Source organism: Cimex lectularius, unplaced genomic scaffold, assembly GCF_000648675.2.
Source record: "Cimex lectularius strain Harlan isolate CLEC.00 unplaced genomic scaffold, Clec_2.1 scaffold107, whole genome shotgun sequence".
Classification (NCBI taxonomy): Eukaryota; Metazoa; Arthropoda; class Insecta; order Hemiptera; family Cimicidae; genus Cimex; species Cimex lectularius.
This window is the reverse complement of record NW_019392698.1, coordinates 374,242-399,634: the sequence shown is the minus strand read 5'-3', so window position 1 is coordinate 399,634 and position 25,393 is coordinate 374,242. Positions and strand designations below refer to the sequence as shown.

At 33.5% G+C, this 25,393-nt stretch overlaps 2 protein-coding genes across 4 annotated transcripts; both read right to left on the bottom strand.

The window, feature by feature from the left end:
• Positions 1-435: 435 nt before the first annotated feature.
• On the bottom strand, positions 436-8,135 carry LOC106664684. The gene is made up of 11 exons (XM_014390616.2): positions 8,038-8,135; positions 7,191-7,414; positions 6,898-7,094; positions 4,286-4,562; positions 3,438-3,610; positions 3,176-3,364; positions 2,922-3,113; positions 1,254-1,474; positions 897-1,061; positions 704-821; positions 436-641 (listed from the first exon to the last, which is right to left on the bottom strand). Exons 1-11 carry the CDS (start codon positions 8,133-8,135, stop codon positions 543-545), a joined length of 1,953 nt encoding a protein of 650 aa, XP_014246102.2. The 3' UTR covers positions 436-542.
• Positions 8,136-10,737: 2,602 nt separating this feature from the next.
• LOC106664761 (protein VAC14 homolog) lies at positions 10,738-25,099 on the bottom strand. 3 transcript variants are annotated; one of them, XM_014390745.2, is made up of 15 exons: positions 24,804-25,098; positions 24,583-24,733; positions 19,358-19,588; positions 18,765-18,976; positions 16,238-16,358; positions 15,801-15,924; positions 15,615-15,721; positions 15,252-15,374; positions 15,061-15,181; positions 13,765-13,873; positions 13,514-13,679; positions 12,885-13,003; positions 11,818-11,897; positions 11,056-11,224; positions 10,738-10,971 (listed from the first exon to the last, which is right to left on the bottom strand). In XM_014390745.2, the coding sequence occupies exons 1-15, from the start codon at positions 24,911-24,913 to the stop codon at positions 10,827-10,829; spliced, it is 2,088 nt and encodes a 695-aa protein (XP_014246231.1). In that variant the 5' UTR covers positions 24,914-25,098; the 3' UTR covers positions 10,738-10,826. The 3 variants fall into 3 exon arrangements, with proteins under 3 accessions (XP_014246231.1, XP_014246232.1, XP_014246233.1); XM_014390746.2 differs by having other exon boundaries at positions 11,056-11,209; XM_014390747.2 differs by lacking the exon at positions 10,738-10,971 and having other exon boundaries at positions 11,050-11,224; positions 24,804-25,099.
• Positions 25,100-25,393: the final 294 nt, after the last annotated feature.

The following is a 25,393-nucleotide window of genomic DNA, read 5'->3' as shown; positions in this document are numbered from 1 at the left end:
ACAGTTAACCATTAAGGTTCTATGAAAAATTGAGAAGTTATTAAGTCACACAGCATAGCGCCTTGGAAGGCTATTTATTACTGGAAATAGCCGGGTATCCAGAGTTGGCATATAGTGGTCAGGCAAACAGCCATTTGGCCATATGATGTTCCACCCTATCAGCTTGGGAGGAAAGAATAGGAAAAGAGTTTGTACATGAATAAGGAAGAACATGGGTGTGGAATGGTATTAGATGAATTAAAATCTATCCATAAGAATTTTTTAATAAACCATCGGAATAGCTGCATTTCTAAAGTAGTTTCTTAATTGAAAAATTAAAAGTGCTATGCAAGTGTCATCAATGTATAAACTGTACATTATTTTCAAGTAAAATAAAGCAACTAAAAAAAAAAAAATACATAAACCTGAGCATGAATGATTTGTGGCCATAGTAAATATTTTTTGGTCAAAATTGCAAAGCCAAAGAGTACAATGTGCCAATAAATTTCATTACATTATTTGTATATAGTTCAAATAAACATAAACAAATTCTTTCGTGCTATTTATTCTGTTTTCTTAAACAGGGGGTAATCGATTTCCTTTGTTGAAGAAAGGACAACACCAAAATGAGGAACTCCTTCTCTCACCAATTTTTTCAATTCCTAAAATATTAAAACAATATTTGAATCAAAAACTAAATATCAATTTGAATATTTATTATTACCTTGGTATCTTGAATACATTTATATTTAAATGTTGTGACGACATTTTCCAAATCATAAAATGGTGCCAGACCTGCAAGGTTTTTGAACATCCTTTGTTTCAGCATTTTTGTATTTTCCCTAAATTATTACCAATTATTATTTGAAGTCACGTTTTAAAATTTGTCTTTTGTATATGTCGAATATGAGCCAAACCTGAAAGTATGCGTTAATGGATAGTAAGGGGTGGGAAGAGCCGGCTCTAAATTCCTTCGTGGTAATGGTAAAGGTGTAAATTCCATAGATATTTTGGTTTCAACTGTTACAATTTTTACATAATTGAAATACGTCACGACAAACTCAGTTCTCATCCATACATCTCTAAAACATAAATTAACATTACATATCTTAAAACATTTAGTAAAACTATTTAGAGATCATGAGATGCAGACTGGTGGCATGATGGTGTGATCTCTAAATAGTCATTAATTAACGGTCACTAATACTACACGTTTAGTAAAACTATAAAAACAAAATTTTATAAATATTAATAGTTTAAAAAGAATGTTTTACCTAAACGTTTCAGACATACAATCTGGACCGTCCCAATCTAGATTTGCTTGAGTGTGCAATGTTTGAAACAAAGAATACGCCTTGCTCACGCTTTGTGGAAATTGTCTTAAACCAGGGTAAATCTTGTTTGATGAAGTATCAACCATCTGATCACTGCATGGATATTTCAAGTGGATAGTTTGCAAACACACAAAAGACTCCAGACTCCAAACTTTTAAAACCTATAAAAATAATAATAGTAATACTGATTTATATAAGCTCAAATCTGCACATGCATGCACATCCATACACCCATGTACAGAGTTGAGCCTATCTCTTCTAGCAGTCCACTGTCAATTCCCGCTGTTGTGTTTTACAATAAAGTACGGGCAGCCATCGAGATTTACCCACCCAGGGTGTTGACAGACTGAGGTCAGACCTTGGTCTTATCCATCCAGCCACTTGAGGTTAGGATCGAGGGGCTATCAACAGCTAGGTCATTTCAGCTCCCCACGCATCATTTCCTAAATCCACTCTTAAATATAGTCTTAATTTATTTACATACTATTCACTCTTGTTGGAGTAATCGATATTCATTCATAACCTTTAGATCTATTATATAACTAACCTAATTGAGTGTTGATGGTGTTGTAAATATTCTGTCTTCGACCCTCTCACACTACACATTTTCTCAACAAACACTAGGTAACAAAAATATCAATACTATAAACATTAAAATAACATTCATCCAAGTATCAAAACAGAGGACCCAGATAATTGCTGCCATTATCAAACACAATTCTTATATCGGGTGGCATTCCTGCGTGCTCTCTGTATGGAGCCAAGGAATTGCACCCTTCAATTAAGTGGGACACATTGAGCAACCTTTCTCTACATGCGGGGCACATATGCGGATTATGGACTAAAAGTGTCTGTGTGTCAAACTCGCATGGCCTATACTTAATTGGGTGAGGATGACCCTTCTTTTCTATGAGGTAGATCCTCTGAGAGCCAGTGAGGATGACCCTTGTTCTATTAGTCAGATCCTCTGAGAGCCAATGAGGATGACCCTTCTTCTATGAGACAGATCCTCTGAGAGCCACCTATCAAAACTGCTGCTAATACATGAGATCTTCTCCGTCGATCTGGCCAACCATCGCTGCCACTTTCAATCAACACCCATACAACACTTTTGAGGGTAAAATAGTGAGCCCTATGGCTTCCTTGTGCGAACAGTGATTAAAGATTTAATCCTACAAAAATTAAGTTTTTGATTAACCACAACATTTATAGTTAGTGAGAAAAATTATCATGCAAAAAACCACAAAGCTCTGAATTAATTCTTAACATAATGATGTATTATACAATAAATAAATTTGATATTAAATATGTGTATCTATTTGTATTTATTGTATTTATATTAGGATGAGCAGAATGAAAATGTGCTTTCTAAAGGAAAACAAAATGGTAATTTTTTTAAAATCTTATTTTAATGCAAGTTTTTCCAAAGGGATAACAAGAGCTCTCACAATAAAAATATATATCTAGAAAATTGCTCAAACTGCAATTTTGTTTCAAAATATATTTTTACTAATTTATTATATTAATTGAAAGATTAATACTTCATGTTAAAAAACATATTTATTTATGCAATAACAGATAATCAATTGAGAAAAAAGAAGTTTTTACCCCTTTTGCAGAAAGACTAAGAATAGACTGGACATGTTTCAAAATGCAAACATCGATAACTGGTTCTTTATGTCCTTTCAATATTTTGATTGGCTGCAGCATTTGAACTGGATTCCAAAGCATTATAAAATGGTCTGTGTTTGTTGTGGCGAGAAGACAAATTTTTCTTGATAAATGAAAATGTTTTACACCCTTTAAAACAAACAAGAGTTACAAATTAAATAACATGATATAATAAATTGTTTTTAAAGCACCTTTTCAAGTTTAAGTATGGAAAGAGTTCTTTTCCCTTGTCTCTCCTTTATTACAACGCTCGCTGAAGGATCACTGCTACAACTAATAAGCGAGTCGTTTTCCTCAATGTAAAACACCTCCAATACTTCTTCCTGATGCACCCCTTTACAAATTCTGATCTTAGCATAGTCATCTTGATTGGTTATATCCTTAAAACAATTAGAATACCGTAAAATGTTGTTTAAAAAGTTCGCTTTATGTGAGTTATTAAAGAGATCAGACCATCCAGTTATAGGTTAGTTCGTGCTTTAAATGTTTCTGCTTGAAAAACGCCTTTTGAGGTTGCTGAAAACTTATTGAAATTATATCTCCTCTATCATCACCAATGAATAATATAGACTTCTTCTCAGAGCTCAATATTGAGTAGTGGAGGCAAGTCGGAGAATTTGGAATACCTGTAATTAAAAAAACAACAACTAAGCAATCAAATCTTCAGAGAATCCTTTAGGTACAGTGCTGCAGGGGAATATTTATTTGGATTACTGGAGGGTATTAAAAAAACACATATATATGTACAAAAAAAAATACAATATAACATTTGCATGCACAAAATGTTATACCTTTGCTTCTTTCTCTTTTTCATTAATTTTTAGGCAGTACTAAGCATTTCATTTTTAATAGTGGAGGGAGGGATTCACTGAACAAAATGAATTCTCGAAAATTCGTATAGTCTCAGTTGATCTTGGTATTTCGTATTATCCCTCTCTCATTCACTCAATCAATTAATCACTCTCACTCACTCATTCTCTTACTCTCTCATTCACTCACTCACTCATTCTCTTACTATCTCATGTACTCACTAACTCACTTACTATCTCTCACTCTCTCTCTTTTATTTTTCTCACTCATGGTCTTACTCTCTCATTCACTGTCCTTCTCTCTGACTGACTCACTCACTTTCTCTCTCATTCACTCACTAACTCACTCTCTCTCTCTCTCTCTCTCTCTCTCTCTCTATTTCTCTCTCTCTCTCTCTCTCTTACACTCACTCATTCCAAAGTTCGGATTAGGGAGAGAGCACTTTATATGATTTCTTAAACAATTATAAACATCAAATTGTAAAATTATACCTTCAATTGAAAATTGCAGTTTGTGAATTAGTTGAGATATATTGTATATGAAAAGTCGTCGATTTGACGATGATATGAACATTGATGATGTATCTGATGCATAACAAGCGCTCGTGATCCAGCTGCTCCTTTTACTCGTGTAATTTCCCATCGGTACTTGATAGCTTTCTTGTAATACAAATCCATCGTCATATATTCCGACTTTTCCTAAACTTGATATAATAATGTAGCACGCACTGTGAGGTGTTTCAGGCAGCAATATTTTAACAATTTTACTCTGCCAAATAAAATCATGTCTGTATTAAGAAAAGCAATTTAATATCTTCTGTATCATTAGGAAAAAACCTGTTTGTCTAAACCACAATTTTGTACATTTTAAAACAAACAAAATATTGTTAGTTAACCAAACAATAATTTTTTATTTATTATTGGTAATGTTTTTAACATTGCTTTGAATGGTCAAATACTTGGAAAAGTATGTATGATTGGGGAGGAAATACAGCCTTTTGCCAGTTGCCTTGCGGGATTGAAGCTTCAGTTGCAATACCAGGTTGCCTTTTTGTCAATTATACAAAGAAAGGACAAAAAAGCTAAAAGGAAATAAGGAAAGACTGAATTTAAGAAAATTTAAATGAAAAGAAACTTTGTTGTGCTCAACGATGAAGTTTTGAGGTTAAAAGAAAAGTAGTAATCTAGATTGGTGTTACAGTCCTTCGTAATCTAAAAAATCTAAAATAAAGGAAATAAACAGGGTTGAGAGCAGAAATTGTAGCATGAGAAAAAACAAGAACTTCGTTGAAAGGTGCAAATACGAAACTAAAGTATGAAAAACAGAAGGAGTCAGGGAGAAAATGCTGTAAATGCTTTGGTAGGATTGGGCTCAGTATTAAAAAATAAATAAATAAATCTTGTAGTCTAGCATATAAATGATATTGTAAATTATGACCTTGCTTCACTATAAAAAATACAAATATGAGACAATGAAGTATATCCTACTTTAAGATTAATTTAAATCTTTTAGTTAAGAGGTTTTTTTTCCAAACTTTTAAAGTTTCTTTATTTTACTTGTAAATAACGCATAGTTTATGTATCTATAACTAGCTTACATGGCACTTTTAATTTTCTTTTGATAAACTACTTTTGCAATGCAGCTGTTCTGATTTAAGATTAAAATTGAAAAATTCTTATGAACTTTCACCCCGAAGAGTTGTCACTCGTCGGTGTGCTGACCCTAGTGGTTTATACCTCAGGATAGTTCACCTACCCCGCCTACCCCATTATGCAGCTGGGTAGCTAGGATCACCCTTAAGCTAGATGCTCAGGAGATGTCGCTTCCCAACCAACAAGGACTGGCTACAATAGGTGCTTTCGACAGCTAGCTCATTTCATCCACCAACGGATGCAAATTATAATCTAGCCTAAAACTAACATCTTTAATACAGTCGCACAAATAAATACATTCACACATATACACATTCTGTTTAGTCGATGAAACACTTGATATTCCTCCATCGACTCACATTAGTAATAAGTAATAATCTAAATTAGGCTCAATGGAATATTTTAAATATTCTGCCATTGATCCTAAACACACAATCTGCTGGAGGGGCGATGGTGATGATCTATTTCACCATCAGCCGCTCACCAGTCTCACTAATAAATGCACACACTCAGACAAAACACATAACCACAAAACACATACAAGAAATACATATACGATTCAAAAAGTGGAACAGGGCACCCAGAAACTCGCTACTGTGCCCAAGAACCATTCTTAAATTTGGTGGCGTGCCCACACACTTTCTGTCAGGAGCCAAGGCATGACAATCTTCTATTATGTGGGCTTTGGCCCAGGAGCAGGTATTCATTTGTCAGTCACGTATGATCTATTCTTAATAGGTAAGGTAAGGATGATTCATCGTTTCTGGCTCAGGTTGTGGGGGGCAAAAAAGCTCTTACGGGTAGATATTTCTGACTGTTTAGGAACTTTTGAATAGTTTTGGTTGATTTCTTGTTTAAATTATTCAGCGATTCTTATTTATTTTGAATAGAACAATAATTTCCTTAATTTTGCCTTGTTGTTTAAAAGTTTAGCGTTGAAATATAAATAAAGTTTGTTCGTCGCCTATCATCAGCGTCTGCTTATCCTCGCTGTTTGTGGTAGGTTTTGGAATCTCACCATCTTCAGTGATGGGTTTGTGTATTTAAATTTTGTTAGCAAACTTATAAAGCAGATGAAAATTATTGGAATCAACCATACTGTTTATCATCCTACAGACCTCAAAAAATCTCAGGATAATTGATTGTAATCCCTGGGTTTGCCCATTCTTAAATATTATAGTAGGTGCTATTGTGTTATATATTTATTTAATAAATAGGCATTCTAGATATATAAACTATATTTTTATGTAAACATTCACAATTCTAAAATAGAATGGACTGGTTGTAGATCTTGCTTTACTTAGTAACTCAGAAATTTACCATGTATGAAACCATAAATTTCGTTAATGTAAAGTAAAAAAAACTTCAGTATTTGCTTCATTATTTAAAAAAAAAATGTATTAAATATTTTTAAATAGACCATTGAAATGATAATTTATATCATTGACTACCTTGCAATGTGACATCAATATATTATTCTTCTCTTTAAATGTGTATGCTTCTCCTGGTTCTGGCTCTTTTTTGTCTTGACCACCTTCTATTATTGCATCAAGAAGTTGTTCCCACCAAATAACATCATGCTTTATTATTTTTTTTTTCTGGAGCATATCAAACAAATTAGCAGCTGCAGTTTCATACGAGGGAGTTCCTATATGCAACATAATAAATAAAAAATCACATTCTTAAAAAAATATTAGTTTAATTATTTTAAGAACAATAATGGTCAAAGCTTGCTGTAACACACCAATAACGCTCTTGACGGCTGCGACAAAGGATTCTTTAGTTAAAGGTATCCCCCTTGATGGCTGTCGAGTCATTCCGACATCGTACAATTCCATTTCAGAAAGGATTCTCGAAAAATTTTTCCCCTCGGGGAAAAAATAATGTTTCAGCTCTTCAAGATCACTTGCATCTATCTTATCGACAAGGGTGAAAGTTTCCTCAGGGACAGTAGTACATTCTGTGTACCTAGAACAAATTTGAACTTTTCATTTTGCCTGGTCTGGATATTTGACATGGAACCTTCACATTACTGCATCTACCTAGACTATTGTACAATGTCAATATTCTACTGTTTATAAGTGCTTAGAAAGTTAAGATTGCTGAAGACAGATAAGGGTTGAAGAAAAAAAGCATATTAGATGATGGAGGAAATACGTGGATGATAAAAGAAACTAGGCCAGCATTGTAGAGGAAACCAGAGCTGTTCAGAGTGTAGCACCAAGGAGTAGTAGTAGTACTGGTAGATAGCTTGAGAGATGTTGTTTATAGGACAATATAAAGCTGAGTGTCATCAGCATATAAATTAAATTGGGAGAAATTAACTAATGGAAGATCATGTAGAAACATGAAAAAGAGTAATGGTCCAAGAATCGAGCCTTGGGGTACTCCAGCTGAAATTGAGAGAGAGAAGAGGAGATAGAATTTGAAGCTTTAACTCTGAACTGGATTTAATTTGTTTATATCACGAATCATATATGGAATTCTAGTTTATGCTCCCAATTGATGTTAATATGCTTCATTGTATACAAGTACAGAAATATAATTTAGTTTGGACATAGTACATTCCCCCCCAAAAAATCGCCATTTACCTTTTTACATAATTCTTCTCCTCTTCGTTCGGTTTCAAAAGGGCGTCTCTTAAAACGTTTTCCCACAAAGAGTCGTCTTTTTTCTCGTCGTTTTCCATTTTAAAAACATAAATAATTAACTGGAAAAGTTGTTTAGCGTGTCCTGCACGTGAACGAAGACGCTATTTGTTGCTAAGGGAACGCCGAATACGGGAAACGGCAAGATTTTAAAAAAAGTATTTATGTCCTGTGGTAAATTTTTAAAAAGGAAAAAGTTTCTTGTACAAAAGCCGCCGCGGATTATATCGAGACACTCATTCATTTGTCAAAAATGTATTATTAAACATTCATATAAAAGAAAAAAAGGCAAAATGACAAAGGAGTGAGAAGGGGCAACTTTAATTATGACATAAATAAAAATACTGTGTTGTTCCCAATTTATGATTTTGTAATAAAATTCCGGAAAAAAATATAAGGTGTAAAATAATTTTATTGCTCCATACAACAAAAACTTATTGTGATTTCGTACTTGGATGCAACCCTTAGGAATACGCTTCAGCGAAGCCTTAGCAAGGATGACATTGGGAATGGTACTCGAATTGGGCAACTGGCCGACTCCGCCCTGGGTCTTTCCATCCAAACTCATCTGGGAAGATCTCGCCTTGTTAGCCAAGTTGTTTTACTTGGGCATACCTTTACTGAGCTAGGTTCTTGGAACTCAGATAAGGTACACTGATTTTCACTTGTCTTCACAAACGGGTCTAAGTACGACGAGGGTGTGGCATATGACATATATCATGAGGCTGCTCTTCCTACCTAATCTACACTGACTCCCTCAGCACAGTTACTGCTGTCCATGACAGATCCTCAGTTGATTCTCTCGTTGTGCTCTGGAAAGAGAGATACCACAAACTGGAACATCTCGACAAAACGGCGGTTGTTTTTTTGGGTACCCGGACACATAGGTCTGCAGGGTAATGAAAAGACGGACAAGCTGACTAACGCCAGGACTTGACCATAATACGGCACCCTGACATTAAAAATGCAATAAAAAAAAATTATTAAAAAAATGGGGTGCCGGTGGGCCAAGTCGACAGAGAAGCTCTCATATATCAAGAGCACTGTCGATGGGTGGCACTCGTTGGATCTGCCCCCTAGAAGAAAGGTCATCCCCACTCAATTAAGAGTACGCCATGTGAGATTGACACACAAACACTTACTTTTGGGTCAAAAGCCTGCATTTGCCCAATGTGTCTCACCTAATTGAAGGGTGCAATTCATAGGCTCCATATAGATATTGGGTAGGAATGCCACCCAATATAACAATTGTGCTTGAGCATGGCAGCAGTATATGGATCCCTCAGCTTCTTGGAGGAAACGGGGATGTTTTATTATATATAGCATTGATAGAAGTCTCATTGAGTGAATATTAAGGGTGAATGTATTTATTGGCGTGAATGTTTATAGTATGTGGGCCGATGGAAGAATATCAAATATGCAGAGGAAGGTTGCTCGATATGTCCTACTCAATTGAAGCATGCATTCCTTGGCTCAATATAGAGAGCATGTAGGAATGCCACCCGATAGGAGAATTGAGCTTGAGCACAGCAGCAAGTATCTGGGTCGACTCTTCTGATTCTTAGAGGAAACAGGGTTATTTTATTGTTATAGTGCTGACATTATTGTGTCCCCTGGTGTGTGTAGAGAGTGAATGCATTTATTAGCACGAATGTGGAATATTACCCATTGTAAGTACCCCACAATTAGATTAGTTATATAATATGTGTAAAGGTGAGGCTTGTGAATAGGAAAATCTATTTAAGAGTGTGTGGGAGTGTAAATGGCTTTGGATTGAGACTGAATGCTTCGAAGGCTAGTGACCTAGCTGTTGATAGCTCCTGTAGCCCAATCTCAGTGACTGGTTGGATAAAACCGAGATCTGACCCCGGACTACCAACACCTGGGGTGGGTGATTCTCAAGGCCTGCCAGCAATTTTTTTTGAAACACCAAAGGTGAAATTGCCGGTGGACTGTTAGAAGTGCATATGTGTGTACGCGCTTGTGTAGATTTCAGCTTATATAAATCGGTAACTTCACTAATCACTATATTATTTCACTAACATATTATTATGGTTGATGGGGTACTCAATATCCTTCTTACACTACACATTCATGCTAAAAAATACATTCAATCTTAATATACAAAAAAAGATATCAGTACAACCTTCACGGACCATGCAGGCTTTGGCCAAAAATTGTCTATGTAAACCTTGCATGACCTATTCTTAATCTGTTGAGGATGATCCTTTTTCTACAATTCAGATCCTCCAAGGGCAACCTATCGTCAGTGCTCTTGATATGTAAGAGCTTCTCACGCATCAACTTTGCCATTTCCTTTTTATCCAATTTTTTAATTGGATTTTTAGCATCAGAGGGCAGTATGTAAAATTTAAAAATATATGAAATAATTTAAATATTTACCAGTTCGTTATAATTTTGTAAGTGTTGTGGAGTTTAAAAGAATTTCATAGTAAGCTAGTAATTTAATAAATTATAACTTAAACAATAATTTATTTACCACAATATACAGCCAGCTTTATAAAATAATTCAATGCATGATTACTTTTCAAAATTAATTACAATCTTTAAAAAATTAATAATTTATTTCTATCATTAAACAAACTTTATAAATGACTTTTTTTACATTTTCTTTTATTCACACAAATTATAATACATGGAAATAAATTAATATAAGAATAAATATAACCCTAATGAATAATTTTTAAATTACAGAAATAAACGTGGGCAAATTAAAACCCGACATTTTTCCCGTTCTTTTTTGCCCTGTGTAAATCTTGAATTTTTATGAAGTGTCGCTTGAAATAGTCGAAGTCGAGGTTGTATTTATTGCCATTATCTGGAATTTCGGATTGCGAAGGGGACCCTTTTATATTCCTAAAACATACAATAAATATGAAAATATACCATCCATCAACATCAGATCCATAAAATAGAAATCTCTTAATTTTACTGTATTACCTCGTGTAATAATAGAAGTGAAGTTTAGGCACACATTCGAGGCGATGCCTCAATATGTGGAAAGTCTCCGACTGCGGTAAAATCATAAGTAAACCATACATCGACCGGATGAGATAATAGTTGTGAGGGATTTTGAGCAGTTCTAGCCTTAGATCTGGACAAATAATAGCTTATCACAATTTACTGGCAGTGATTCCAAAATACGCAAATTGGTTTTGTAATAATAAAAAAATTATACACACAGAAATTATGTAGTTTACACTTAATTAAGGTTTTTAGTTGAGATAAAAAAGTCACTGGCACGAGCGGTATTCGAACCCGAAAAATGGCAAAAAGGAGGGAAAATTCAAAAGGTGCGGTTGAGATAGGAAGTTAATGTCCGAGCAGATCGAGGTCATGATAGCTCAAGTGGTAGAGCAGGGTGTATCTAACCGAAGATCGTAGGTTCAAATCCCACTCGTGCCATTGACTTTTTTATCTCAACTAAAAACCTTAATTAATTGTAATATATTAATTGGTCAAGCGGACCACAAAATTAGTGAATTTAAAAACCTTAATTAATTGTAATATATTAATTGGTCAAGCGGACCACAAAATTAGTGAATTTAAGGAATTATGTAGTTTATTATTTTTTGAATTGAAATGTTTATAAAGTACTCTTTACATTTACATAAATGACATCAAACAGTTTTTTTCAATCACTGTTTGCTTTAAATTAATTAATTTTGCTTTCGTTGTCAATTTGTCAAAATTTGTACTTACAGTTAAATATAGGTGATTCGATGAGTTGTACTAAACGATCAATTTCTACTAAAAATTCGACAGTCACTTCATAATTAGCTCTGATTGTAATGTTAAAGAAATACACAAATTGTTCAAAAATTATAAATAAATAGTTTCCAATCCATGGTGGCGGGTCTCATTTGATGATTCGGATGAGTTTTCTATTTACTTTTCCCCAGTTTGAAGCAGTTTTTAGATTCAGTTTGAAGCGTTACAGTATAGATCTATTAACACCTGAGAAAATTGGCTGTGAACTTTTTAAAAACTTTTTTGCTTTTTAAGATGTAATACTTAATAAATTTTACATTAAATAGATTACAGAATTGATGAATACTGTTAAATGCTAAAATGTTTTCAGATTTTATGGGTTCTGGGCAGAAAAATTTCTTCATTTAATTTTTAAATAATTTTTGTTATTATAACAATATAATGGTAAATATAGAAAGTATTTTTATTTTCAGGGTTTTTAAATTAGTTTTTCTAATTTTTTAAAATGGAATCTTACTAAGAAGAGCTGTGCTATAAAGCAAAAAGGTAACAATGGTACGAAAAGTAGACCTTTCTCCACTTCCAGATGTTTCTCATGGATAGATTTTTTTTTTTTCAATACTACCAATTGGACAAGAAGTAGCTAAATGTAAATGTATGAGACTCACTTCAAAAAGTTAATTTAAATAAAAGATAAAATTAAAAAAAAAAAATATATATATTTTTTTTTAATTTGATCTTTTATATAAATATATATTTTCACAGCTATTTACAAAAATTAGAACCTAAGGTGCTGTGCTGGTTCCATAATGTGTATGTTGCCTGAATTGGCTCATATGAGACCCACCAGAAAAAGCTAATTTAAATAAAATATAAGACTTTAAAAAAATTACCAAGTTTCATAATTAATATTGAGGCAATGACCACAAATGTATGTAAAAAAAATTAATTAAATTAAAAAAAAGGGGGAAAATTGACAGCGTTTCAGGCTTCCGCATTTGTGTTAAAATATAAGACTTGAGACATGTGTCGCCCAAGGTAATTAGAACAAAGGATACAGAATTTCAATTAAATCACAGACATGGGCATAGTTTTGAGTGATAAGGCACAATGATATTGTAGCGACTGGATTATGACACCAGGTTTCATAAAGAAATTGAAAAAGACCTTCGTTTTCCTAAAACAAAAAACAATAAATTAAAAAACATGCCATGAGAAATCAGCCAATGCTCAACATAAGGGAAGTGGCAAAGAGATATCGAGGTCAACGTATGTTAAGGAGTGGTGGTTTCTTGAGGTGGGAATGTGTAGAGGGCTCGAGCAGTAGCATTAGGATGTATCGAGGGGTTAGTTTGAAATTTTTTTAATAGGGAATGGATCAGTTTTAAGTTGTAGATAAGACTTGGATGTAAATCAGTTTTTGTTGTTGATGTACAGTGCATGTACAGTGATAGTTTTTTTCATAGTGAACCTACGTTGAGTACTTTTCTTGTCACATTTTGCACCAGTCTTTGATAAGCACAAGGTGTTCTTGTTGGATATTAACATGGACAGAATTTGAATTAAGGGCAAAATTGCGGTATCACCTAGTGATGACGGTATTGGGATGTATAGGAAGGTCTGTTGTATAAATTAATGTTCAAATAAAATTTAAAAAATGACTAATAAAAGGAAACTGATTGCTTACTGTATTTTTTAATTGAGTTCTGAGATGATACAATTCAGAGGATGTAAGCAAAATTGTATTTAAAGTATCAACCATTACTCGAGCAAATTTAAGGTCTTCCTCATCCATTAATATAACAGCAGTATTCTTATAAATATCTTCCGCGCTTAGAAGAACACAAAGTTGCCTACAGAATAAAAAAAAATTGTTTTCTATAATTCTATAAAGTGTAAAAATAATTTTTTTTTTATTAAAGATGACAAAATTATTACCTTATAATAAAAGAACCCCTTTCTTCTAGAAGTTGTCTTTCTTCACGGAATTGTTTAAGAAGACTAACAAGAAATTTATCAAAATATGGTGACGGTGTACTAACAGGAACTGAAATAATATATTTATTAATTGTCTTAAAGAATTGCTCTATGTACTTATAATGTTTTAATAATAAAAATTTAGGTCAATTAAATTATTTAAAAAATATACAAAACAGTAACAGTATAAATTTCCTGCACCTTACAATAACTAAAACTAACAACTTCAGCATATATAGAAAACCAAGTGGCTGACTGTTGACTCAAAAAGCTGACTCAAAATGGCAGCACTAAAATAAATGAGTCTAAAATCAGTAGCACAGATAAAAGAGAAATTTAAAAAATTAATTAATTAAAAAAAAGACAAATTTGCAATTAATTCGATTTGGTCCAACCTACTCTCAAACCTTTCTATCTGATCCAATTCAAAGCTTAACCCATTATCGCCCTGTGGCAAGTACAACAACCACTTCAAAAACTCTGCTCGCAGTCGCTTTTTTCAAGAAACCGTGGCATGGGAGTTTAGTTAGTAGCTACTAAACTCACTTTGTGCTCCTAGTTTCTGTCCAGAGTGTGTGGAAGGAGGGATTCTTTCATTTGTGGTCGCTATACTTGCCACTGTCGTTTCACGCAAGTTATAGTTCGAATTTCATCACCTCCAAGAATTTTTTATTCTCCTGACTTTTCTCGATGTTTGAACGATTGAAATTATTTATTACCCGGTGTTCGGTCAAACACGCACTTGGACAATTCATTTTCAGTGGTTCATTGATGGTGCTTTGTCTCCTGTATTTTTTCAAGTTTTTAATACTTCATAAAAATTCAGATAAATTTTGTCTCTCAGTTTTTAAAGTTTAATTAACTTATTTTATTATGTTTTAGTGTTACTACATTTAATTTGATTAATGAACTATTCAATTTTACCGGTTTATATTTACAAATATTATTTTTGTTAATTTATCATTCATCTTCTCATGCAGACAGCCTTTGCCATTGCATGTAAAACTTTGATTCTTTTTTAAATAAACTTTTTTTTATATAATAAAAATATGTCATAACAGTAGTAATCATTATTATTATTATTGTTTTTCTGAAACCTACATCACACCAGACCACATCTCACGATTTCTGAATAATTATTATTATTATTAATTAATAGTTTATTATTTAAAAAAACATAAAGTAGAGGATGTATTGGCAAAAACGTGTAATCAAGTAAAGTAAGCCAAGAGGACATAAGTGGTAAAAAATTCATACTTTGTGATTCTGGAGAAATTATCTGAGCCAAGACTCTTATTACTTGTTGTACAACTTCATCCGAGTGATCAGACAACACTTGCAAAAGTCTAGGAAATATCGCATCCACTTGACTGAGCATCTTAAAAAATAAATAAAATGAGAAGTTTATATAATTAGTTTTTATAATTAAATTCAATTTAATTAAGTACCTTCTTAGGCATACAACATTGAAGATAATATATCCATTTCAATGACGCTACCTTCGTCTGTACGTGCGTATGTAACAGTTGTTTTTTTAAAATGCTAAGAAGTGAAGGAAGATCCAACTCATTCTGAAAAAATTGAATAATTTTAATCACCTCTATAATATGATTCTTAATCTTATCGATTCTGCCGTATTTCAAGTAGTTAACAAATAAATTTCAAATTAAACTTTGTTATCTTAACTTTGCTGAAAGTTTTGTAGCCCTTCGTATTCTGGATTTCGGTCAGATTGTTTCAGCATTTATTCTATTTTATATTAATCTGTCTAGCAAACTGAATTTCAATCGAATTAATGAAAAAGGACCTACCACGACCTCAAGTTGCTCTTCGGACTTTTGATCGCTTGACCCTGGTTGGATTGGTTTAATAAGTTCCATCAAACTCGTATTTACTAATGTCGCTATGTCTTTTATCTCTGGTGAAAAAATTAAAATAACAATTAAAACTCAAAAGCACAAGATGAAAAAGAATCATTATAACAGAGTTAAAATTACTTTTTTTGTTGTCCCCTTCGTAAGCAAGACAGGGTAGTATGGCTGTAAGAATTCCAGATGTATAAGCTAACATCTCCTCTCCAGAAAGTTGGATAAAGTCATTAATCCAAGTAAGTGCTGTAATCTAGATTAAAATTTAATTATAATTAAAATTAGCTTAATATCGAAATAAATGAACATAATTAAAAAAGCAGAGTTTGAATACGCATATTGGACTGAAAAATTATATGTGCAATGTTATGAAATGAGGGTAAAAATTAATTATTTTCCTATTAAAACCTGATCTTCACACTAGCATATTAATCATGGATATGTAACCCAACCCATCCCTAACCCCTAACCCTAATTCTTCCCTAACTCCAGCCTTATTTAACCTAACCTAACTTAAAAAAATTGTTAAAAATGAAAATAAGCACAGAAAAAATGGTCTCGCTTACTTGTAAAGTTTCATCAGCAGATTGAGAATGTGTAATAAGTACATTGATCATTTTTGTGAAATCCACTTGCGTCGGGTCTTTATTTATGCTCCTAAGGAATTCTGACAGTACATTTTCACACCTAAAATGAAATCAACCATTCCTATAATAAAAACAAACATGTTGGTCAAAAAATGAATTAATTAAAAATGAACGAATTAATTATTCATTTTTCTAATTATTTTTGACCATAATACTATTGTACCAATTTACATTTATTTACCAATACTTAGAAAAAAAAAATTGTGCATCTCTTTCTGTACAGTTGGTAAAAACAAAAATAATATAATTAATTTAAAAAAAATAATAATTTCACATGAAAAACACTGTGGCATGTGAAAACCGAGTTTTTTTATTTTCAATTTTTGTACAATGCCTTCATGTTTTTGTATATTAGCCAGAGTACTAAAAAATTAACAGATACTTTTTTTTTTTGGGGGGGGGGTTAGAAATTCTAGGGGCAACAGTGGGAATCAAACTCACGATTACGGGATATATGAGCAGACAGTCTGACACGCTAACCCCACTCGGCTATTATGGTCCCCATAATTTTTTAAATTTAAATTTTAATTTTTTTTAAGTCTATTGTTCAGATTTTTATTTATTTTATACACTGGGTTTATATTTTTACCGAATACATAATTATGAAATTGGGCAATTAAATCTCATGGATAAACATGAAAGAAAAGAAAAATTAGTTAAAACACGCAGAGGGCCGGTGATGACCTCAGCTATTTGTCAGTCATTGCTCATTGTGTTAATATTTTTTTGGTAACAGTACATCTAAAGTGGAGTAAAATGGCTACATCTAATGTGAGTAGAATTTTGTTTTATCTCAATCTGCTCAAAAGTTACAATTTTCTAGTGTTTATTTAAGAAAGCGCATTTCTTTACATAAAGCACCGAATTTACTTTCAGATTAGTCCAATTTTGTTCTACGAATTGCCAGTCTACTTACAAAATAATTGAACAAACATTATGAAATTTGGGAAATGGTAATTTTGGATCAAGTTCTTTAAAACATAGCTCACTTACATTACATTTTTAAAAGTGTTAAACCAGCTAAACCCATCTATACTTTATGAGCTTTCCAACAGTCTATTCAAAATGTATCCTGGGAATTAAATGAATAACCCAAGAGTTGATCGGGCATCTAAATTGATAATGGTTGGTAAAGATACATCTTCCAGTAAAAAATGACTAACTAATGACAAATCCGTTCACAACGTTGAGATAATTTGAATAGGCACATACATAATCAAGTCAATGCAATATCGTTGGTACAGAGCACAGCAGTCCCAAAGGTCTCAACAAGCAACGATGCTTCTCACACTGCTAATTATTAATTAATTACATGCCCCCTCATACTCTCATCCAAATTTTTTTTTAACACGAGTTGACAACTTGTGTTGATCATAGATATGAAGGTTAGATTTTACTACTATTTTAAATATTAAAAGGAAATCAAAATAACAATCTTGAATAGGGAGGGCAAGCATTACTATAAATAAATGTGTGGTAATTAGTGACCGTTAATCGATAATTATTCAGAAATCGTGAGATGCGGTCTGGTGTGATGTAGGTTTCAGAAAAACATTTTCTTTATCGTGCCAACATTTCGATCTTTATTGAGATCATTTTCAGGGCTCAAAGTGTTTGTCTTCTGTGTAATTGTGCCATTCTTGCGTGTCGTGTTGAGAGTGCCAGTGAGATTTTGCTGTTTAGAAGACAAACACTTTGAGCCCTGAAGATGATCTCAATAAAGATCGAAATGTTGGCACGGTAAAGAAAATGTTTTTCTGAAACCTACATCACACCAGACCGCATCTCACGATTTCTGAATAACTATAAATAAACATAAATTTTAAAAGGTATTGGTCGAGATAAAAAAGTCAGTGTCACGAGCGGGATTCGAACTCACGACCTTTGGCTAAATATGCTACTTCTCTACCACGTAAGCTATTGTGACTTCGATCCACTTGGACACCAACCTCCCAATGTCAACCCCACCTTTCGAATTTTCCCTCCTTTTTGCGGTATTTCAAAAGATTAATTAATTGAAAGCAGTTATTTGATCAATTGGACCATAAAATCTAATGAATTTAATAAATTTGAAAGATATTCCATTGGGATGATGTGTTGAAGTCGGCAATTAGCGAATTTGAAGTTTGATTTTCTCCGATCATTCTAGTCAGTAGGTAATATACATTTAAAAGAGACTAAACTGACAAAAGAACACACAGATCAACCATTGAATAAGTCGAAATACTGAAATGTGCCTGACAGACAAAACTAGAGAGATAGGCAGGCCAGTAAGATCAGAAAAAATCAAACTACTGAAATATTATCGCTTTATCACCAATTTTACTTAAGAAAAAAATTGTGTATGAAAAGAACTGATTAATAAAAATAAAAAAATATTCTTTTGACGAAAGAGTTTTTTTTTTCACATATTGAATATAACATAAATAAAAATACTTATACTTACATGCTTTTTACTTGTGGGTCGTAAAGCATTGTAAATAAGCCATCCAGAATTTCAGGTAAAAATAAAATTAATTGAATATCTGGTACAGCGTCCAGAACTGTTACCCATGAGATAATGTATTGACGGGCGAATGTGTTTTTCGAGTACAGTCGTTCTCTTAACAACGGCATAAATCCAACAAGATCAAATGTAGCATTTTCCGTAACAATATCCTGTAACGAGATGTAACGATACATAAAACAACACAAAAAAGCTAAGGAAAAGTTTCAGTTTTGAGACTGAATTTATTTGACAAGAAATTTTCATACAATTATTATTAGTTTTATTGTGAGTTTTAAGAATTATCATAAAAAACCTTAATAAACACAAAATTGAAGAAAATATACTTGTAGCAAATGTTTTTTTATCAGATCTAATTTTAAACAATAGTGTGAAAAAATTTATAATCAGTCTTATTTTTCTATAGGTAAATTATAGCAACTATTTTTTTTAAACATTGTTGTTTCCTCTCAGAAAAATGTCAGAATTGTTTTCTGTTTTATAACTTGGTCATATGAAAATTTAGCAAAACCATCTATGTATTTTAGACAAACCTTCATAAGCCTATCAAGCATTTCTGACCCATTCTTTAGAACCTGATCCGTTTCGGTTACCAATTTGCTAAGGCCAGTAAAAATATCAGCAAAATATGGCAACACGGCACCTCTTGCTACTTTAACGACATTATACAATGCTTCACAAGCAAAGTAACGTATCCGAGAGTCATTATCGCTGAATACTGAGAGTATAGGTGTAATGAGCGCTTCCGTATATTCCGCAGAATCCTGAAAAAAAAATGTTCTTCATTGAATAATAAAGTTTTGTTAATTATGTAGCTCTTATAAACAATCAGTACAATTGCAACACAAAACTAATATGACAGCACAAGAATAGTGCCACACTTTATGCACTGAAGATGACCCTTATAAAAGTCGAACGGCAAAAAAATGAAAAAGGTGTTTTTCTAAACGACCTCATTCTTGAGGGCTCCTCACGACTTCAACAAATTATGAAACAACAGGTCACTAAGAAACACATAATCAGTACAACTTATCACTTTTTTTAAAGCTATATTTTTTCACTTTATTTGGCTGTAGATAATCTAATTTGTATCCAGTAGCAAATTAATTGTCTAGAAGATTCTTGTCCTACTACAATACATACCAAGAGGTGAGGAAACACATTTGTAAATATTGATTAAATACGTACATTAAATTTTACGGTGATCATTAGCATTTTCGACTAATTTCAAATTTTATCTTAAGTACTTTATAATGGGTTTTTTATGGCATCATTATTTGTTTAAGCTGTGGTAGTTATTAATTTAACACGGTGCTGATTCAAGAAGAAAAATTCATGTAATATTTTATCAATATTTTCAACATACAGCACAATTGAAAAATTTTGATTTCTGAACAAGAATTGAACAAATAGTCTTTCTATATCTTCTCTGAAATGATACACGCTTAATTGATAAACAATATAAGATTTTAAAAAATTGTCTCTATTTTAAACTATTTGAGGTCAAATTTGATTTTTTTTTGTTTAAAATTTGTGCCACAAATATTCTTATTTTCAGTTTAGACTTTGTTCTCTTTAGATATTACGATGGTCTTATATGTATATCTGGTTTGATATCCTCAACTTTATAGAGAAGTTCAACTGGCCACCCTTTTTCGTTTTGTTAAATGTATTTTTTTTTTTTTTTCCGATTTGAATGATGTCATACATAAAATAATTATCTGGTCTTATTTTAAATTGAAAAACTTTTATGATTTACAAATTGACTTGTACGTTATTTTCTTAAAATTGCTCCAAAACCTTCTGTAATAATATTTAAATGTAAAAATATGATCCTGATGAAAGGAATCTCTTGCTGGAGAGATACCATAACTGGAGAAATGGTGGCTGTTGTCTGAGTACCCAGACACATAGGTCTGGAGAGTAAAAAAAAAGGCATAAGGTCGTCCCAACCTTAACCAATGTGATCTGGCCCTTGGATGCTAAAAAATGCATTAAAAAACATAATTAAAATAAAGTGGCGTCGTCAGTTGGCTGGGTAGCAGAGAAGTTCTCACTTGTAAAGAGCATTGTCGATAGGTGGCCCTCGGAGGATCTGACTCGTAGCAGGGTCATCCTTTCTTTTCAGTCAAAGCCCGTGTATGTGTTCGGCATGTAGAGAAAAGTTGTTTGATGTGCCCCACCAAATTGAAGGGTTGCATTCCTTGGCTCAATATATAGAGCATGCAGGAATACCCCCGATAAGAGAATTGTACTTTGAGCACAGCTGCGGGTATCTGGTCATCAGTTTTGATGGTTCACCTCATCAACCCTCAATGTAGGTTAGTTATATATATATATATATATATAGTGGTAAAAAAGGTGATTGGTGAATATCGAGTAGCCCATCACACTGAGTGCATGGTATTTAATAGGAAAGAATGTATTTAAGAGCGAATGAGAGCATCAATGAGTTTGGATTTAGGAACTGGATGCGTTGGGTGTTGAACTGACCTAGCTGTTAACAGCAACTGGAGCCCTACCTCGGTGGCTGAATGAATAAGGCCTGTCTGACTCTAGATTGCCACCTCCCGAGCTGCTGGATAATTCTTGAAGCCTGCTGGTAATTTTTGTAAATCACAAAAGCTGGAATTGCTGGTGTACTGTGAGAAGTGATAGGCTCAACTATGCACATGTGTGCATATTTGAGCTTACATCAATCCAAAATCCTAATCCAAGCATGTCGTAGCATCACATGGGCAATGCATACTTGACACAAAACCACGATGGAAACTCCTCTTGATCTCTCACCCTTCGATTCTGCCAACAGACTCAAAGAAATAAAATCAGATCTTGGGCGAAGATATCTGATTAGAATTAAAATAAATGAAATAGCTGTAACAGTACTTGACAAAATGGGAGGAAAACTCAACTTTGCCAGACCCTTTCAAGTGTCATAGATAACAGCGATCTTTGGAAGAAAGGCAACCCTAAGTTTCAGGGAAGGGCCCTGATATGGTACAATGATGGATATAAGATTGAACAAGGAGTAAATGTATTCATAAAAGGGTCTAATTACACCCTAGCAAAACCCCTTGGACTAATCCCAACAATCTTCCAAGATAAGGTCCATGCTACTCAACAGTTGAAAAAAGAAAAATAAGAAAGGTTAACAAATTAACATACTTTTTGATAGTCAGGCAGTTATAAAGGCACTAGTCTGGGAATGCCTAAATTACCTAATGAAAACACAACAAGGTTATCTTGTTCTGGGATATGATGGTATAGAAGGAAATGAAGAGGCTGACCAATTAGCCAAAAAAGGGACAGCCCTCTACTCTAACCCATGGGACCGGAATCACAACATGCAATGGAATATGTTCAAAGTTGGAACTGGAAAAGACAAAGAAAAAACAAGCACTGGATAAACACACCAGGTTTGAAGCAAGCTAATAGATTTATAAATTTCTCAAAAAGAAGGTAAAGATGTTCCTCTCTCTGGGCTGGTAAGATTTGAGCCCATTGCCCTTTGAACCAACTGAAGATGATGGGCTAAGCAGAGACTGACATATGCCGGTTGTCAAGGGAACCCACAGGCATCAACAAATATCCTTTGTAAGGCACTAGCCTGGACACAGTATAGCTACTTCATTAAGGTAATTCTCACACCAAAAGAATTGTGTAAAGAGGCCCTAAGGAAAGAAGTTAGTTTTGAAGGGGTCAATAGTCTAATAAGTCGCAGTGAACTCCAAATACAATAACAATCAGCACAAGTTAAGAAATGTGTTATTATTACTAATATAATAAGTTGCATAGCAAGTTGAATGTATTTTCTCATTCAGCATTTTATTTATGAACTAAGAGAAAAAAATTCTGTATCCATTTATAAATTGTAATCTTTTGTTCTCATGAGATGTCAAACATTAAAAATATTTACAATCACTCCAATGTTTGGCTAAAACATTTAATCTTCAGAATATGATAAACCTGAGTTGTAATTTTTTTATCTTTTACCAAGGATTTTTAAATGTTTTGCTTTCTTTTCATATCAAAAGATTAAAACAAAATGAATCATTGGAAAATAATGTGCGGTGATTTTTTATATTTTTGATAGAATTAACAACCAACAAAAATGTGAGATTTCTTCCTGTGGTGTGCGGGGTGATAAATATGCTTGATAGTTACCTATCATGTTGATCTGCCCATCTTCAGTCTTTCACCCACTCAGAAATCACCTGGACAGTGAAGATGGCAAAATGCCAAAATGTGTCTGAACTAGCAATCAGCAAGAGTGGGCAGACAAAGAATATAAGTAACTATTAAACAATAACCATCTAAATACTTGACTTTAGGAGACCATGGTGGCCTATGGTCCAACTCTACACTACGTGTTCTGGGTTCGAATCCCAGCAGAGCCCATGGAATTTTAACTGTGAATAAAATTTGTATTACAAAGAGATCTGACCACTCGTCTACGACACCCAATGGGTAGTTATTAAGCCATCCTTTATGACAGGAATTACTTTATTTTTTACTTGGCTTTTGAATCATCCATTTGTTCTAGATATTTTGAAATTTGTACCAAATGGACCCTTAGATCCAACAGATTTTAAGCTCTATTAGCTACGTAATAAATACAATCACTCTCAATGCTCACTAGGGGATTCAAAAATGTCAATACTTTATACAATAAACAACCATCAAAGCTGAGGAACCAGATACTCACAGCTGTGCTCAAGTACAATTCTCATATCGAGTGATATTCTGCACATTCTCTACATTGAGCCAAAGAATGCAACCCTTCAATTCGGCGGTGGGACACATAAAAAACCTTTCCCTACATGCTGAACACATACACGGGCTTTGACTGAAAATTAAGTGTCTATGTGTCCACCTCCTCGCATGGCCTATGAGCCGGGTGAGGATGACCCTTTTACGGGTTAGATCCTCCAAGGGCCACCTATTGACAAAGTTCTTTATATGCGAGGCTTCTCTGCTGTCCCAGCCAACTGATGCCACTTACTTTTCATTAGGTTGGGACAACCAGGCCTTACCCGCTTCTTGTGCCTTTTTCTTTACCCTCCAGACCTATGTCTGGGTAATCAGACAACAACCACCGTTTGATCAGAATGACATTTTTGTATTTAAATTTTTATTTATGAAAGTTTTGGGGCAATTTTATGAAAATAACTTTCAAGTCGATTTGTAAATCATAAAAGTTTTTCAATTTAAAAGAATACCACATAATTCTGTTATGTATAACATCATTAAATTTAAAAAAAAAAATGCATATAACAAAATGAAAAAGGTGGCCAGATTGAACTTCAACTCAACCTGTATTGACCGCACGTAAATCGGGTGAGGATGACCCTTCTTTGATGAGTCAGATCCTCCGAGGGCCATCCATCGACAGTGCTCTTGATACGCGAGAGCTTCTCTGTCGACCTGGACCACTCACATTGCCGTTTTTTTTTTTTAATCATGTTTTTTTATTGCATTTTTGCATCACAGGATGGGATCACAGTGGTTAAGTTAAGAAGTTGGTACTTCCCAACCTTAGCCGCCTGATCTGCCTTTTTGTTGCTCTACTGATCACGGAAGATGGAGAACCTGTCGCGGAAACTAGTCTTTGTTATCTTTGCCATTTGTTTTATGCCTCGTTACAAATTATATATGTGTTTATTCTGATGTGTACACCTTAGTCAATGTGTATTTTGTTTCTTTTGCGTGCATACTTATGTAATAATAAACTAATAAAATGGTTCTTATTTTCAATCACCTTTCCTAGAGCGACACCGACAGCAGCCAGACCTATCAGTCCTCCCTTCCGGTAGTTTATGTTCTGCGAAGTGGTGAATTCCGTTCCCAAAACTTTAAGAACCTTACGGATTTGGACGGTGTTGTTGACGGCTACAAATTCTTTCACCATCCTGGAGAAAAAAGACAACAAATAAAAAACCACTGAAAATTTAAAAAAAAAATAAATAAATAAATATAGACTTTTCAATTTCTGTCGCTGCTGCTTTCCTCTTGTCATACTGCTTGTCGATCAACGCCCTGACGCATGCAACACTCAGTGGAGCGTGATCGTTTGTTCCCCGGTCTGTCATATCCGTTTAACAACTTTTATTAACCATTTATTGTAATTAATAATTTATAATTATAAGAATTAATAGTTTGCCCAATCGATTCGTCAATTCCAAGGCTGGGGGAGAAAAAAGTATCACCGCTTTTTCGACCGCGTACAAACAAATATTTGAGTCAAATAGTGAAATCACAATACTTTAAACCTACAGCACTGTTATCAGAAGCGATTATGACGAACGATCGATTCGTTCGTTCATGAACGAAATGAATCGGTCATCACTGTCTCAAAAACTTCATTGAACATATAAATACGATGCAATATAATTTTTTACACAAAAATTGTAGTACAAAGAACACTTGAGAAAAAATCTGTATAAGTGCTACCATCACAAAGTGAAAATTTCAGAATCAAGTCGAAGGTGAACAGGGGGTTAGACAATTTATATATTCACACATAAATATTTTACTTGATACATTAAATTTTAACATGTATGCAATTTAAT

Excerpts from the sequence above, each read along its gene's own strand:
- LOC106664684 (XM_014390616.2), bottom strand. The coding sequence starts at position 8,135 with ATGGAAAACGACGAGAAAAAAGACGACTCTTTGTGGGAAAACGTTTTA. Across the intron at positions 7,095-7,190 it reads AGCCGTCAAGAGCGTTATTG|GAACTCCCTCGTATGAAACT; the intron begins GTGTGTTACAGC and ends TGTTGCATATAG. Across the intron at positions 3,611-4,285 it reads ACTGCAATTTTCAATTGAAG|GTATTCCAAATTCTCCGACT; the intron begins GTATAATTTTAC and ends TTTTAATTACAG.
- LOC106664761 (XM_014390745.2), bottom strand. The coding sequence starts at position 24,913 with ATGACAGACCGGGGAACAAACGATCACGCTCCACTGAGTGTTGCATGC. Across the intron at positions 15,375-15,614 it reads AAGAGCAACTTGAGGTCGTG|AATGAGTTGGATCTTCCTTC; the intron begins GTAGGTCCTTTT and ends CAATTTTTTCAG. Across the intron at positions 13,680-13,764 it reads AGGGGTTCTTTTATTATAAG|GCAACTTTGTGTTCTTCTAA; the intron begins GTAATAATTTTG and ends TTTATTCTGTAG.